Raw genomic sequence first — 13,468 nt, 5'->3', positions numbered from 1 at the left:
AGGGAACTTGTTGGAATACCCTATCTCAGGCCTCACTCCATCCTTTAGTCACAGTCTAACTTAAGCAGACCCCACGTGATCTGCAGGCACAGGGAAGTCTGTGAAGCACTGTTCTGAGGCTCTTTTCCCACAGTGGGGACTTACCCGCAGCTGAGACACAGGGAGGAGCAGGTGAAGTACTCGTCTGGAAAAAAGGAGCTGTGTGCCATCTGGTCATCGGGGATCTCACCACTGAAGCGGTCACTCAGAGCCTGCGCGGAGGGAAGGTGACACGCGAAGGGCCTCAGCAGAGAGCTCGGAGCTCTGGGCCTTCCACTGGCTGCCTTTCTAACACGCCCTCACCGCTGGCTTATTTCTTACCGGTTCTGCGGCTAGAAGCGGGAAGCCAGCGACTTCTGCTCCTTAACCTCCACCTTCTTGGCCTGACTTACACCAATCCTCACCACAGGAAACCTCAGAAAGAACCGGCCCATTTCCCAAGAGCTCAGAAGGAAGCAAAATTACTGTTCTCTCCTAATGACCTTGAAAGTTATAAACATGTCACACACTCCACTGTTCATTCAAAACCACCAGATACTGACGAATGCCCATTTCATCTTTGTGAAGCTGGGAAAGAAAGCGATACTTGAGAAGGTGGCTTGTCTTGAAGTCGGAGGGAGACAGAGCTCAGAAGTGCGCTGGGAGTTTTCTGGGCGTCTCCACCAGTTCTAACCACAGACACTCACTGGAGTTTACTGGCCACAGAACTATCTCTATGTACAAAAAAGGGTTATCAGCCAAAACGCAAGGAGGAATTATTCTAGGTATTGGCAGCCTTTTTATCAACTATAGTAACTAACCTAAAAGACAGCAAACGGTCAAAATAAATGCCAAGAAGAAAGATAAAGGTATGTGAAGTAACAGACTGAAATTTTTATGTTTAAAGGAAGCTTCCATTTTTAATACTCTTTGTGTTCACTACTTTATATTGAAAGTATTCTTCAGGCTGATTTTTTTTTTCCCCCCTCCAACCCTTCAGTCATACGCAGTGAAAAAAGTCATATGAATTAAATATAAATAGGCTTTCTAGGCTTTAAAAATTATTAAATATTCACAGTTCCTAAGTCTCGACTCTTTCTGTGGCAGCCAGGCACTCCTCAGGGGAAGAGATATAAAAGTAGCTTTAAAACAGAAGGACAAGATGCTACTTTCTTTAGTAAAAAGGTGAAAGAAATTTTAAGATGAGATTCAGAAAAGGGGCAGGTTAGGTTCTAAACTAAGATTCTCAAGTTCTAAACAGAATTTCGCTTAAGGACACTTATTTATTAAAACTCCTTTTCCTTTTTCCCAATGAAGCCTAATACCCTGAGTTGTAAACCAACTGTTTTCAAAAGCACAAGCTCTCAATGTTGAGTCAGGTCAGGTGTTCAAGACAAGAGTAGTGGCAAAGAATGTGTCAGACTAAGGGTGTGGGACTCACCCATGTGCATTCAAATTCAGCTCCTGCAAAGATAATGAACATGCCCATAAAATACGACCTGCCAGTGACGGCTGACCAAGTGGCAATCTCTGACTCGGACCAAAAAAAACAATCTAAGATTAATACATATACATCCTTTTCTCTTGGTAGTAATTTTGTAAAAAGTAACTAAGGGAAAACAAGTAAGATTTGGAGACAGACTATAAAGGAATATACATGTGAATATTGAAGAGAATAAACAAGACGCAAACCCAGCAGAGTCAAGCCTACACCATCCTCCTCTCTCCTACTTTTGAGTAGGACCTATCCTTGGTCTCACCTTTTCCATGCAGCCTTCCCAACCACTCTGGGAAGATCACACTCTGCCTTCTCTAAGCACCTCCTGTCCTCAACATCGGAACCAGGTAGTAAGTGATGAGGCAAAGCTGTAAGCCTGATATATGTATCTGATCTCCCAGACTAGATCACAAACACTAAGAAAGGCACGTACTACCTCTGGATCCTCCTCTCAGTCCAGCACACGTCTTAACAAGTACTCAACTAGGACCTCTGCAATGAAGTGCCCCAGCACCAAGCCCCACGCACACCAAGCCCCACGCACACGCCAACCCACCCACCCTCTCCTCCTCACCTTGGCCCTGCCTCTGCACCAGGTCTTATCCCACGCCCACAGGCCTCTCTAATTTATGCCTAACTACTCACTGATTGGCCAAATCACTGATAACTCTTTCTGTATTTCTCACACAGCTGTGTTTCTCAAACAGCTGTGTGCCTAACCTTCTGGGGCTAGCTGGTGGGCAAACAGAGAATCATCTTCCTAATGTGTCAATTTACTGAAAGATTTGGGGAGGAAGTTTTTGCTTTATTTTTTAGCCACACCACGTGGTATACAGGATCTTAGTTCCCCGACCAGGAATTGAACCCATGCCCCTTGCAGTGAAAGCACAGAATCTTAACCACTGGACCACCAGGGAAGTCCCAGGAAGTTATTTTTACTTAAAAAATAAACTTGGGTATAGCATGAAACCAAATGGAAAATTTGCATAAATGTGAGGACCCCCCACAAAAAATTATTTCAGCCTGTAGTTGGTAGCTCTTCAAGTGCCTCAATTTCCTTATCTGTAAAATGGGGGTGGCTATTGGAGCAGGGGTCTCCATGGATTACACTGTGAGATCAAATGAAGTTACTCCATAGAGCACATGGCATAGATTGAGAGCTCAGAAACCGTGAGCTGCCACGATTAATATTTTTATTTTTTATGCTGAGAATTCTTTAATTTTATCCTTCAGATACCCTCACCAACTGATCCAGCTAACAGAAGGGATATAAGAGCTTCTCTCCTTTCCATGACAGCTCCCTGGTCTTCATGGCTGGTTGCATTTGTGGGTGAATATTTAGCTGCAAAAAGATGCTTAAGTACCAAATGCAGTGTTAAAATAAGAAAGAAAAAAAAGAGAGCTAAAAAAGGAACGCAGAAGCTACTAAAGATGTATAATGAAACCCAAAGAAGAGCATTTTTAGCCCTCGGTTTCTCTTTTAAATAGGTAACTGAAAGGATAACCTAAGTAATACTTTTTCTTAGGAAAAATATCAAATTTAGCATGAATCCAACAGCTGGGTTGAACTCAGAAGGCATGCCACTCCCCAGTAAATGTAAAATTGCAGCCCAATAACAGTGACAGCATAAGGTTTTTTCTGTTCCAAACTCAAGTGGCCTGATTCACTTCTCTGGAAGATCTTCAGAAAAATGAGGACATTTCTAAATATCTCAAGGCTTAGCATGAAACAATCTGCAGCCTGATCACCATGAGACAAATCCCCATAGAACCTCCATTGTCACCGGCCCTAGACAACTGTTGGCTTACGTTTGCCAAGGCAACAGTAACTTCTTATGACATCAGAAAGAGAACTCCAAGACCAACCAGCCTCACCTCTTCAGATGCTGGCCACCCATCCTCTCAAATGCTGGTAACACAAGCATCGTATTTCTCTCACAACTCACCGAAGAGCCGGCAGTCAGTAATGAATCAGACCTTGACAAGCATCAGGAGGACTTACATGAATCAAGAGTATGGGAATAGGACTTCCCTGGCAGTCCAATGGCTAAGACTCCACACACCCCTTACAGGGGGTACAGGTCTGATCCCTGGTCAGGGAACTAAGATTCCGCATGCTGGATGATGCGGCCAAAAAAAAAGTATGGAAACATAACAATAACTGTTAAAAAAAGCTTGATGCTCATGTGTTTTAGATACAAGGGTAAGGAGACACTGTCTTCCTTCCTCTATAACCTGTTTCTTTCCAGTGTGAACATTACCACCTAATCCATATACTTCATCTCTTTCAAGAATGTCAAGCCTCACATCATTCCAGGGTTTCTTGGGCTCCCTCCCTCCTGAGGCCCCAAAGCCATAAGAGGCAGGGAAGGACCTTTCCTGAGAAAGCTTGGGAAAGTATTTGAGGTCAGTCTGGAAAAGGCTGCCTGGAGACTAGATGATCTTGAACTTTAGTTGCCTTGACAACAGTACAGCTCTTACTATCTAACCTGTAAGTTTCACTCCAGTCATCAAAGGCTAGCAGTGAATTTTCTGATTCAAAATGGAGACTCTTATGTAATCCACGATGCCACCTCCCCCCCCAAATATATAATAACTTCGTAAATACTTAATAGGTGCTTCCTGATATGACAGAATTAGAGAGTCAGAGTTCCTACATTTAGAGATCGGAGGCTAAAGGAGGTATTACATAAAACCTGTAAGAATCCAACCTTAAAATGGTTCTCTCCATTATTCATAACTGTAAATACAGGCAACAACAGTTAATTCAATATTCAACTTCCTTGGTCAATAGGGACCTGAGCATCTCTTTTCTTTAAACAGACTTACTTCATCAGTGAGAATATGCTCTGCTGGTAGGTATCTGAGCTGTTGCTACTGTGGAAACTGAGCAAACAAGTGAGAGGTTAAGAAGTGAGAAAAATTCCCCTGGAGAAAAGGAACTGGGGCTTGGACCACAAAGAGGCTAAATGGCAGGAAGAGTGACTAGATCAGCAGAATGAATGGGAAACACACGGGCAAGTCGCTAGAGCAGAAAGTGACTGAAGGTCTCATACACACACACATGCTCACACACACACACATTCTACAACTCCTCAATCTTGCTCATTAATCACATTTCCTGTTTAATAATGAACAGGAAAAGAATATGAGGAAGGAAAAAAAGATTTAACTTCTCTATGATCTGACTTATTTAGGGAGAAAATGTATACAAACATTACATACATATATTTCTGTATGCACCGAAGCAGCACCAAAAATTTCTGGAAGTGTATGTCAGAAAGTATTATAACAGTTATCATACAGTGAGGGGGACAGGAGTGAAAGGATTCAAGTCATACCTTACTATTGGATTGTACTATTTGAATCTGTACTATTTCAATTGTTCATTACAAACACACATTGCTTTTACAATTTAAAAAATAACTTTTTAAAGTAACCAAACACTCAAATACAACTTATAAGAATGTCCTTTGTAAAGGCAACTGGCAGTATGCATCAGGAACCTTTAAAGACGACCCATCTTCTGACCTTCTTAAAAGTCGAGTAACTACTGAGAAGGAATACAGCCCAGGGTTTAAAGGCACAGACTTGGGAGCCAGACTACCAGGTTCAAATCCCCACCACTGGAACGTCCCTGGTGGTCCAGTGGCTGAGACTCTGCGCTCCCCATGCAGGGGGCCTGGGTTCAATCCCTCGTCGGGAACTAGATCCCACATGCTGCAACTAAAAACAATCCCACGTGCCACAACAAAGACTGAAGATCCCGAGTGCTAGGCTGCAAACTAAGACCTGGCCCAGCCAAATAAATAAATGAATATTAAAAAAACAAATTCTCCACCACTCACTAGACAAGCCATCTCGGGCAAATTAGCATACCTCTCTGTGCCTCTGTTTCTCAACCTCAGAGTTGGTATGAGGATAACATGAAAAATACACGTCAGTGCAGAGCACAGAACATGACATCAGTAAACACTCCACAGAAAGGTTGGCCAGCAGCAATGGGAGCTGCAATTTACCTGAAGGAATTAGGCAGAATGTGGGCAACACCTTTGCTGCTGCTAAGTCGCGTCAGTCGTGTCCGACTCTGTGCGACCCCTGAGACGGCAACCCACCAGGCTCCCCTGTCCCTGGGATTCTCCAGGCAAGAACACTGGAGTGGGTTGCCATTTCCTCCTTCTCAGTGCATGAAAGTGAAAAGGGAAAGTGAAGTCGCTCAGTCGTGTCCGACTCTGAGTGACCCCATGGACTGCAGCCCACCAGGCTCTTCCATCCATGGCATTTTTCAGGCAAGAGGACTGGAGTGGGGTGCCATTGCCTTCTCCGGGGCAATACCTTTAGGTACTCAGAAAATATAAGGAAAAATGGAAAGTACTATTAAAATAAGGGCAGAACTACTACATATAAAAAATGATCCATCCATATAAATGAAAAAGCATGCAGCTATTTTTAAAAAAACATGGTTTTATAGGATATTTAATAGCATGGAAAAAATGCTAGGCTTCAACACTCCATAAAAAAAAAGCAAAGTATATAAGGCACATAGATACATCACAACCCCAGTTCTCTTTCTAAAATAAGTAGCAAAGAATCATATAATGCCCCATTTATCTATTTTTTGCACACTTAGTTTGCTTTTTTCTTTGCTATTACAAGGCTGTTGCCATTAACATCCTCATATAGGTCTCTGTGTTCCTGTGGAAGAGTTGCTTTATGGCCAGTTTCTAGAAATGACATGGTTGGAATATATATTATGCATTTCTTTATACTACTGCATTTCAAAGTGGCTATACTAATTTTACCTCAACCAGAAGTTTGTAAAAGTTTACAGTGCTTCATATCCTTTTTGACATTTTATTGCCTAACCTGTCAGTGTTCACCCTTGCACAGTGGTGGTCTTGCTAGAGGGTTGCGATTTCTTTTTTTGGCCATCACAGTCTTGCCTCACAGTGCACACAGTGCCTCCCAATTTTCCCAAAAGGTTTATACATTTTTTTCCTAACAATATTCCTGTGTATCTTATGTAAAATAAAGAGAAAATCACAGAGGAAACAAAATCATATAAATCATACTAGAATATATCCCAAGGCTTCTTGAAGTGTTTCTTCAGGGAGTCAGTAAGGCACTGGACAAGGTGAAGAATAAATACCAGTAGAGAAAGAAAAAAATGGGAGAAACAGAAAGTCAAACAAGCTATTTTGGCACTGATAATTTATCTGTTTATGACCATCCCTACTCTTTTGTTCCAAAAAAGAATGCAAGGCCACCTTAAAAGAAAAAAAATACAACATAAAACAAAAAATAAGTGGACAAAAATAAATGGCCATTATATTATACACTGCTTTGAACTATGAAGACTTCTGTTAAGAGTATTTTAATAGCAATACACCTCTCCTAGGTCAATTTGCCTAATGCAGACCTTAAAGGTAGCTTTCTCTAAGCATGATTATCAGAGAATGAACAACTTCTAATTTAAAGAAGATTAAAAACAACCAGAAAAAGACAAAACAATTTTTTCAAGGATCTGAACAAGTTGCAAGACCCCAGAGTTCCCTGAGGAGAGCCCGAAGCACAAGCTTAAACAGGTAACTCCATCCCATGGACAGAGCTGTGGGCCCACACCTCAGTACAGCACACAGCCTGCCTCAGAGAACAGGAAATACAAGATCCAGGTAAACTCTTGAGGCCAACGGTTACCAAGAGTCCTCAAAATTCCAGCTGACCAGGCTCTTTTTAATCACAGAAAGCTTCATGAATCATATCACCTCGTAAAAACACAATGTGACAACAACAACAGCAGAAAGGGACCTGACAAACCGGCCTGGAGGAGGGCATCCAAGAACTCTGAGCACAGGTTACTTACTGCTCACGGCACCTGGTGTCCCTGAAGGGCTTCTGCAAACACTAAGCAGGTTAACTTTGAGAAAACCTAAGGAACTCTATAATGCAGCCATTGGCCTAGTTGTCAATAGTCTTAAGGATCAGATTTTACAGCCCTTTGTATAACGTAGTACGGATTCAGCCTGCATTTAAGAATGTTCCCAATATTTGGGTGTAATCTTCCACCTGACTACCTCTAAGCCATTACAAGGACATGTGTGGTCAGTCGTGTCCGACTCTGTGACCCCATGGACTCTAGCCTACCAGGCTCCTCTCTCTCTGGGATTTTCCAGGCAAGAATATCGGAATGGGTTGCCGTTTCCTCCTCCAGAGGATCTTCCCGACCCAGGGATCGAACTCGTCATCTTCTGCACTGGTAGGCAGATTCTTTACCACGGAGTCACCTGGGAAGCCCTTGAAGAAGTATACTATAAGGGCAAACACTGGTGTCTATCTTATTCTCCACGGTTATTTCCAGCACCTCAAACTCTGACACAGAGATCCACTCATTTATTTGTTGAATGGATGAACGAACAAATTTCCTAAGACCAAGCAACAGGTAAATGGCAGAACTGGGATCCCAACACAACTCTGTCTGACTCCAGAGTCCCAAGTTTTTCTAGTCCAATCAGGATACTATAATGAGATACCACAGACTGGGAAGCTTATAAATGACAGAAATTTATTCGCCACAGTCCTGTAGGCTGGAAATCCAAGATGAGGGTGCAGCATGGCAGCCTCCAAGCGGGGGTCTGCCTTCTGGTTGACAGATGGTGCCTTCTCAGTGTCCTCACTTGGTGGAAGGGAGCTTTCTGGGGCTCCATTTGTAAGGGTGCTAAAGACACTCAAGAGGGTTCCATTCTGATGACCCAGTCACCTCCCAAACCCCTGGATATGTATGTATACTAGTACATGTATACTAATTGGGCATTAAAGTATTTCAAGATATGAATTTTGTGAGGTTACTAAACACAGCCTTTAGTAACCACTATGCAAAAACCATAAACTTGTCTGAGTAGTAACTTTTCATTCCCTTCTCTTGTTTTTTTTAACTTTTCATTTTGATGTAATTTCAAACCTGTAGAAAAGTTGCAAAAATAGTATAACAAACTTCCATATACAGTTTACCCAGATGCAGAAATTGCTTACACTGTGTCCCACCGCAAACCTTTTAGACTCCATGGATGAAGCAAATCAGCATATGCCCAAAGTCTGTTCCTGGGTCAAACAGGCCAGCCTAGCTTTATGGAAACCGGTTCTCCTATCTCCTCCGGTCTCGGGCTCTATGCCCTAACCCTCAGAGCACCCTCAAATCCCTAGCTCAAGTCTTCCTGTCAACAGTGTCCTTTCTCCAAATCCCACACTCCCAGCACTGCTCCAAAGACCCTGTTCCCTCCCTGCTCCTCTGTCCTCCGCCTGCAGGCATGGTAACACAGGGGCGTATACAAAGTAAACCTTAAAACAGAAGCAGTCTTGGCAGGAACTGAGTTGATGTCTTTATTATAAAGAATGGTAAAATAAGGTTTTTCTCCAAGATGAGGACCTTTTAATTATCATCCAAGATTCATGTTCCTGGCAAGAGGACACCATTCAACAGGTAACACACTGCACTCATGCCCTTCCTTTCACAGATCCTCTCTTTGCGGCCCAGGTTTCTAATCACCAGCACCAACAGAAGCTGGAGAACTGAGTGTCCTAACCACCCACTGGTGCCCCAGTGAGAAGCACTCAGGCCAGAAACCAACTGACCTTCAGGGCTTTGAAGATGACGCCGGGGTGCCGGGGAGAACGGGTGGTATTGTTCTCCAGCTGCTGCTCCAGAGCACGCCGAAGCCCAGAAAAGTCAGTGGGAGGGTTGTAGGTCCTCGTCCCCTTGTAGTGAATGGAACTGAAGGCTTCCGGGAAGCGGCCCAGCTTCCGGAACCGGTCCTGGATGAGCTTCTCTGGCACCTCAGAGGGGTGATCTGTGGAAACAGGTGTGTGAACAGGGGCCTTTCTTAAGTCTCCTGTCTTTCATTATAAAAGGAATATGTGGTGCAACTCCGTAAATATAAAAGTACATAAACAGGCAGAACTGCTCCATGCTGTTGGAAGTCAGGATGGAAGGAACTGCCTAGAAGGAAGCACGAGCAGGGGTTTCTGTAAAGTGGGGCCTGGTATTGAAGTGACAGGTACCCTCAGCTTGTGAAAGTGCTCAGGGATACACTTCTGATATACTGTGCACTTTTTGGTATGTGTGTTACACTTCAAGGAAGTAACTTAAAAAAAAAAGAGAGAGTCATTTATTTAATTTTAATATTTATTTATTTAATGGCTGCAGCAGGTCTAAGCTGCATCATGAGGGATCTCCATTGTGGCTCACGGGTTCTCTAGTTGCGGCACGAGGGCTTAGCTGCTCCACAGCATGTGGGGGTTTCAGTTGCCCAACCAGAGATCAAACCAGAGTCCCCTGCCTTACAAGATGGATTTTTAACTAGAAGTGTCTTTTTGTTTTTTAGTGTGCTTATTGTAAAAAATCCAAACATGTCAAAGCATAAAAGGAAAGAAACGTAGGTCCTCTGCTCCCTCCTACTCTTCAAAGGGAACTACAGTCCAGTGATTACCCTTTCAGACTTTCTTTCCTACATAATTCCCAACACATACGTGCAACTTGCTTTCATCACTTAACAACATACGGTAAGCGTGTGTCCTTGGACACTTGATACACTGTGAGGAGACATCTCCTTCTTTTTAACAGCTACATAAGTCTTTCATCCTATGGATGGATTTCACCAGTCACCTTCTAGTGAGCATTTAAAATAAATAGCTTCTCTGGAAGTGCTGATCTTATGCTGGTGAAGTTGCAGACAACTGCCATTGTGTGAAGGTATCAGCCTTCCCGTAGTTTATCTAACATTTATCCAGAAATTTAGGGAGCAGCAGTATAAACAGATTCAATAATCATTTTGGAGATAAAACTTGGACGGACTTTTGGTTTTAATTTCCTTTAATATTTTTTTTAAAACCTAAATTATTTTATTCTTTAGAAACTAGATTCTGTGCTGACAAAGGATTATGTTGTTTTTAAAATTTATTTTTTTAAATTGAAGGATTGTGTTAATTCCTACCAAACATCAACATGAATCAGCCATAGGTTTACCTATGTCCCCTCCCACTTGAACATTCCCTCCCACGTCCCTCCCCATCCCACCCCTCTAGGTTGTGACCAAGCCCCGGGTTGAGTTCCCTGAGTCATATAGCATAATTTCCTTTAATATTTTAACAACAAAAAATCATTCCAATTAAACACTGGAAATATGGCTTTAGCTCAATTTAAAGGTACAGTCATCAAAGAGAAGTAGCCAGAGTTCTGGATCCACAAACAACTCTGGATTCAGACTCCCAATTTTGCAGCTTACTAGCTGGAAACTCCTTGGTTACATAACCTAAGCTCTCTGAGTTCAGTTTCTTCATTTGTAAAACATAGCTGCTGTTGATTGAGCTGAGTAACAAAGAAACATTAAGTCTGCATTTATTTTAAGAAAATGTTGGGACTTTCCTGGTGGGCCAGTGGTTAAGACTCTGTACTTTCACTGGAGAGGGTACAGGTTTGATCCCTAGTCAGGGGACTAAGATTCCATATACTGTGTGACACAGGCAAAAAAATAAAAATGTTTAAAAATTTAAGGAAAAAAATGTTATCTTTGTTATTCAGCTTTTATTTAAAAAAAACAAACAAACAAGCACCTAGCATAGTGCAAGGCATAAAGCAAAAGAAAAAAAGCAGGGGCGTTTCCCTGATGGCTTAGTGGTGAAGAATTCATCTGCCAACGCAGGAGACACAGGTTCGATTCCTGTTCCGGGAAGATCCCACATGCTGCAGAGTGTCTGAGCCTATGCGCCACAACTACTGAGCCTGTGCTCTAGAACCCGCAAGCCGCATCTACGGAGGCCCTCACGCCCTAGAGCCTGTGCTCCGAAAGAGGAGAAGCCACTGCAACGAGAAGCCTGCACACTGCAACTAGAGAGCAGCCCCCGCAAGCTGCATCTAGAGAAAAGCCCATGCAGCGGCAAAGATGTAGCACAGCCAAAAATAAAGAAGATTGTTTTTTTTTTTTTTTTAAGTAAAGCCTATGGAAAAAAAAGTTACTTTGAAAGGCTGGTTATTTCAAAACCCTGAACAGGAAATTAGACCTTCCCCTCACCAAAGCTGTGAAGATCCAAAGTGGCATAAAAATGCTAATCACGGGAGGTATCCTAGACCCAGATCCTTCGGATTCTAACTCCTTAATAGGGTCCCAGTCTGTCCACTCCCCACCTGCTGCCCTGCCCTGGCTCAGGCCCCATCACTCCTCACCTAGTACTGTGATAAGCTCCTGGCCACCTCCCTGCCTCTACACGTGCCTCTCTAGTTCATCCTGCAACAGGCCGTGGGGGATCTTTTTGAAAATACAGATCTGATCACATTAACTCCCTACTTAAAATCCTTCAAGGGATCTTGTCATACTTGAGACCTAAATCAAGGCCATCCATGCATGATCTGATCCCTGACTGTGTCCACTATTCCCTCCCACACAATCTAAGCCTCAGAAACACTGAGCCTCTTCATTCAGCAAGTACCTGATGACAGCCTCCTGTGCGCCAAGCACTCACCCAGGCTCTTCAAAGGCAGCAGTGAATAAGACAGGCAAGGTTCCTGCCTTCCTGGAGTTTCCATTCCAAGGGGAAAAGATCAAAAACCAGTAAGCAAACAAACAGGATGATTTCGGAGAGCGACAGCTGCCCTGATGAACATGAACAGGGTGATCTAACAAGACAGGACCACCAGGGTGCAGGAAGGACCATTTTAAAGGAGACACTTGGCAAAGGCTCCAAAGGGCTGAGAGTTGAGCTGAATCTGAAAGAGGATGGCTGGCTGGAGGAAAGTGTGTTCCAGGTAGACAGAGTAGCATGTACAAAGATGGGAACAGAGAAAAGTCTGGTATAGCTAGTGGAGGGAGTGAAAGGGGTAAGCAGAGTTCAGAGACAGAGGCAGGAGTGAGGACACTATAATTAGGAGTTTAGATTGTATCCTGATGTAATGGAAAGCCATTGACAGGTTGGAAGCAGGAGTATGACATGACCTAAAGTATAAATTAAGCTTTTAAAAAACATCACTCCCCATCCTTTGAGGAGAATGCATTGAAATGGGCAGGAACAGAATCCAGGAACTCAGTGTACAAATACCTACAGTTCCCTGAACACAATAAGCTCCTTCAAACCACTACAGGTTCATCTTCCTAGACCATCCTTCCTCCCCTCCTCTGTTTAGCCAGTCTCTAAAGTTCAAATGTCACCTCCTCTTTCCTACAAAGATGTGTACAGTGTCCCTCTTCTGCACACTCACAGCTCCAGGAGCGACACCCACCACGGAATGGAACACATGTGGCCTCTCCAACTAGACTACCAGCTATTCGAGGGTGGGAATTGGTTTTCTTTTCAGTTTGGGGTCCTGGCAGTCAGCATGTGACCTTGTGCACTTAATAAACTTTGTTAACTAAACGAACGTTCATAATGAAACTGTTTTTGGAGCCAACACTATTGCCCCCACTGCATCCAATCACTGTCGCACCTGCTCCCTCACCCTCCCACTCGGGCGATGCTCTTGCTTCCTATTTCTCTAAGAAAACAGAAACAAGAAGACACCTTCCACCACACCTACCTACTTACCTGTAATCGTGTCCATATAATCTCCCTTCTCTCCTGTTGTTACAGATGAGCCGTCCACATTCCTAAGGTCAGCCCTCCACCTGTGCATCACTCCTGCTCTAGTGAATCATTCCCAGCCATACCCAAGTATCTGCAATACCTCGCGTCTTAAAGTTCAATAAAGGGAAAACTTGAAATCCCACATTAGCCTCCTGCTGTCACTTACCTGCTTCCCTTTATAGAAGAAAGAGATCAATATACTACCTTAAGTTTTTTCCTTCTCTTTTCTTGATCCCACTCTGATCAGGCTTTCAGGCCCACCATCCCTGGGAAACGGTCTTACCCAGATCACCAGGGCCCTCTATATCGCCAAAGCCAATCAGCAATTCTCAATCCTCATCCTGC

General features: G+C 43.3%; 1 protein-coding gene across 2 annotated transcripts in view; it reads right to left on the bottom strand.

The window, feature by feature from the left end:
• The window catches only part of ZFYVE1 (zinc finger FYVE-type containing 1), a 44,819-nt gene that overhangs the window by 9,292 nt on the left and 22,059 nt on the right, over positions 1–13,468 (bottom strand). For both annotated transcript variants that reach the window (XR_011465602.1, XM_070377590.1), the window contains exons 4-5: positions 9,146–9,360; positions 145–251 (exon numbers count right to left, since the gene is read on the bottom strand). Coding sequence is in view for 1 of the 2 variants with exons in the window: in XM_070377590.1 (XP_070233691.1) it covers positions 145–251; positions 9,146–9,360 (322 nt within the window). In the remaining variant the exon portion in view is untranslated. The remainder of the gene's footprint in view (positions 1–144; positions 252–9,145; positions 9,361–13,468) is intronic.

This window comes from Bos mutus, chromosome 10 (genome assembly GCF_027580195.1).
Source record: "Bos mutus isolate GX-2022 chromosome 10, NWIPB_WYAK_1.1, whole genome shotgun sequence".
Taxonomy (NCBI): Eukaryota; Metazoa; Chordata; class Mammalia; order Artiodactyla; family Bovidae; genus Bos; species Bos mutus.
The sequence above is the reverse complement of the archived record's forward strand: the minus strand, read 5'-3'. Positions and strand labels throughout refer to the sequence as shown.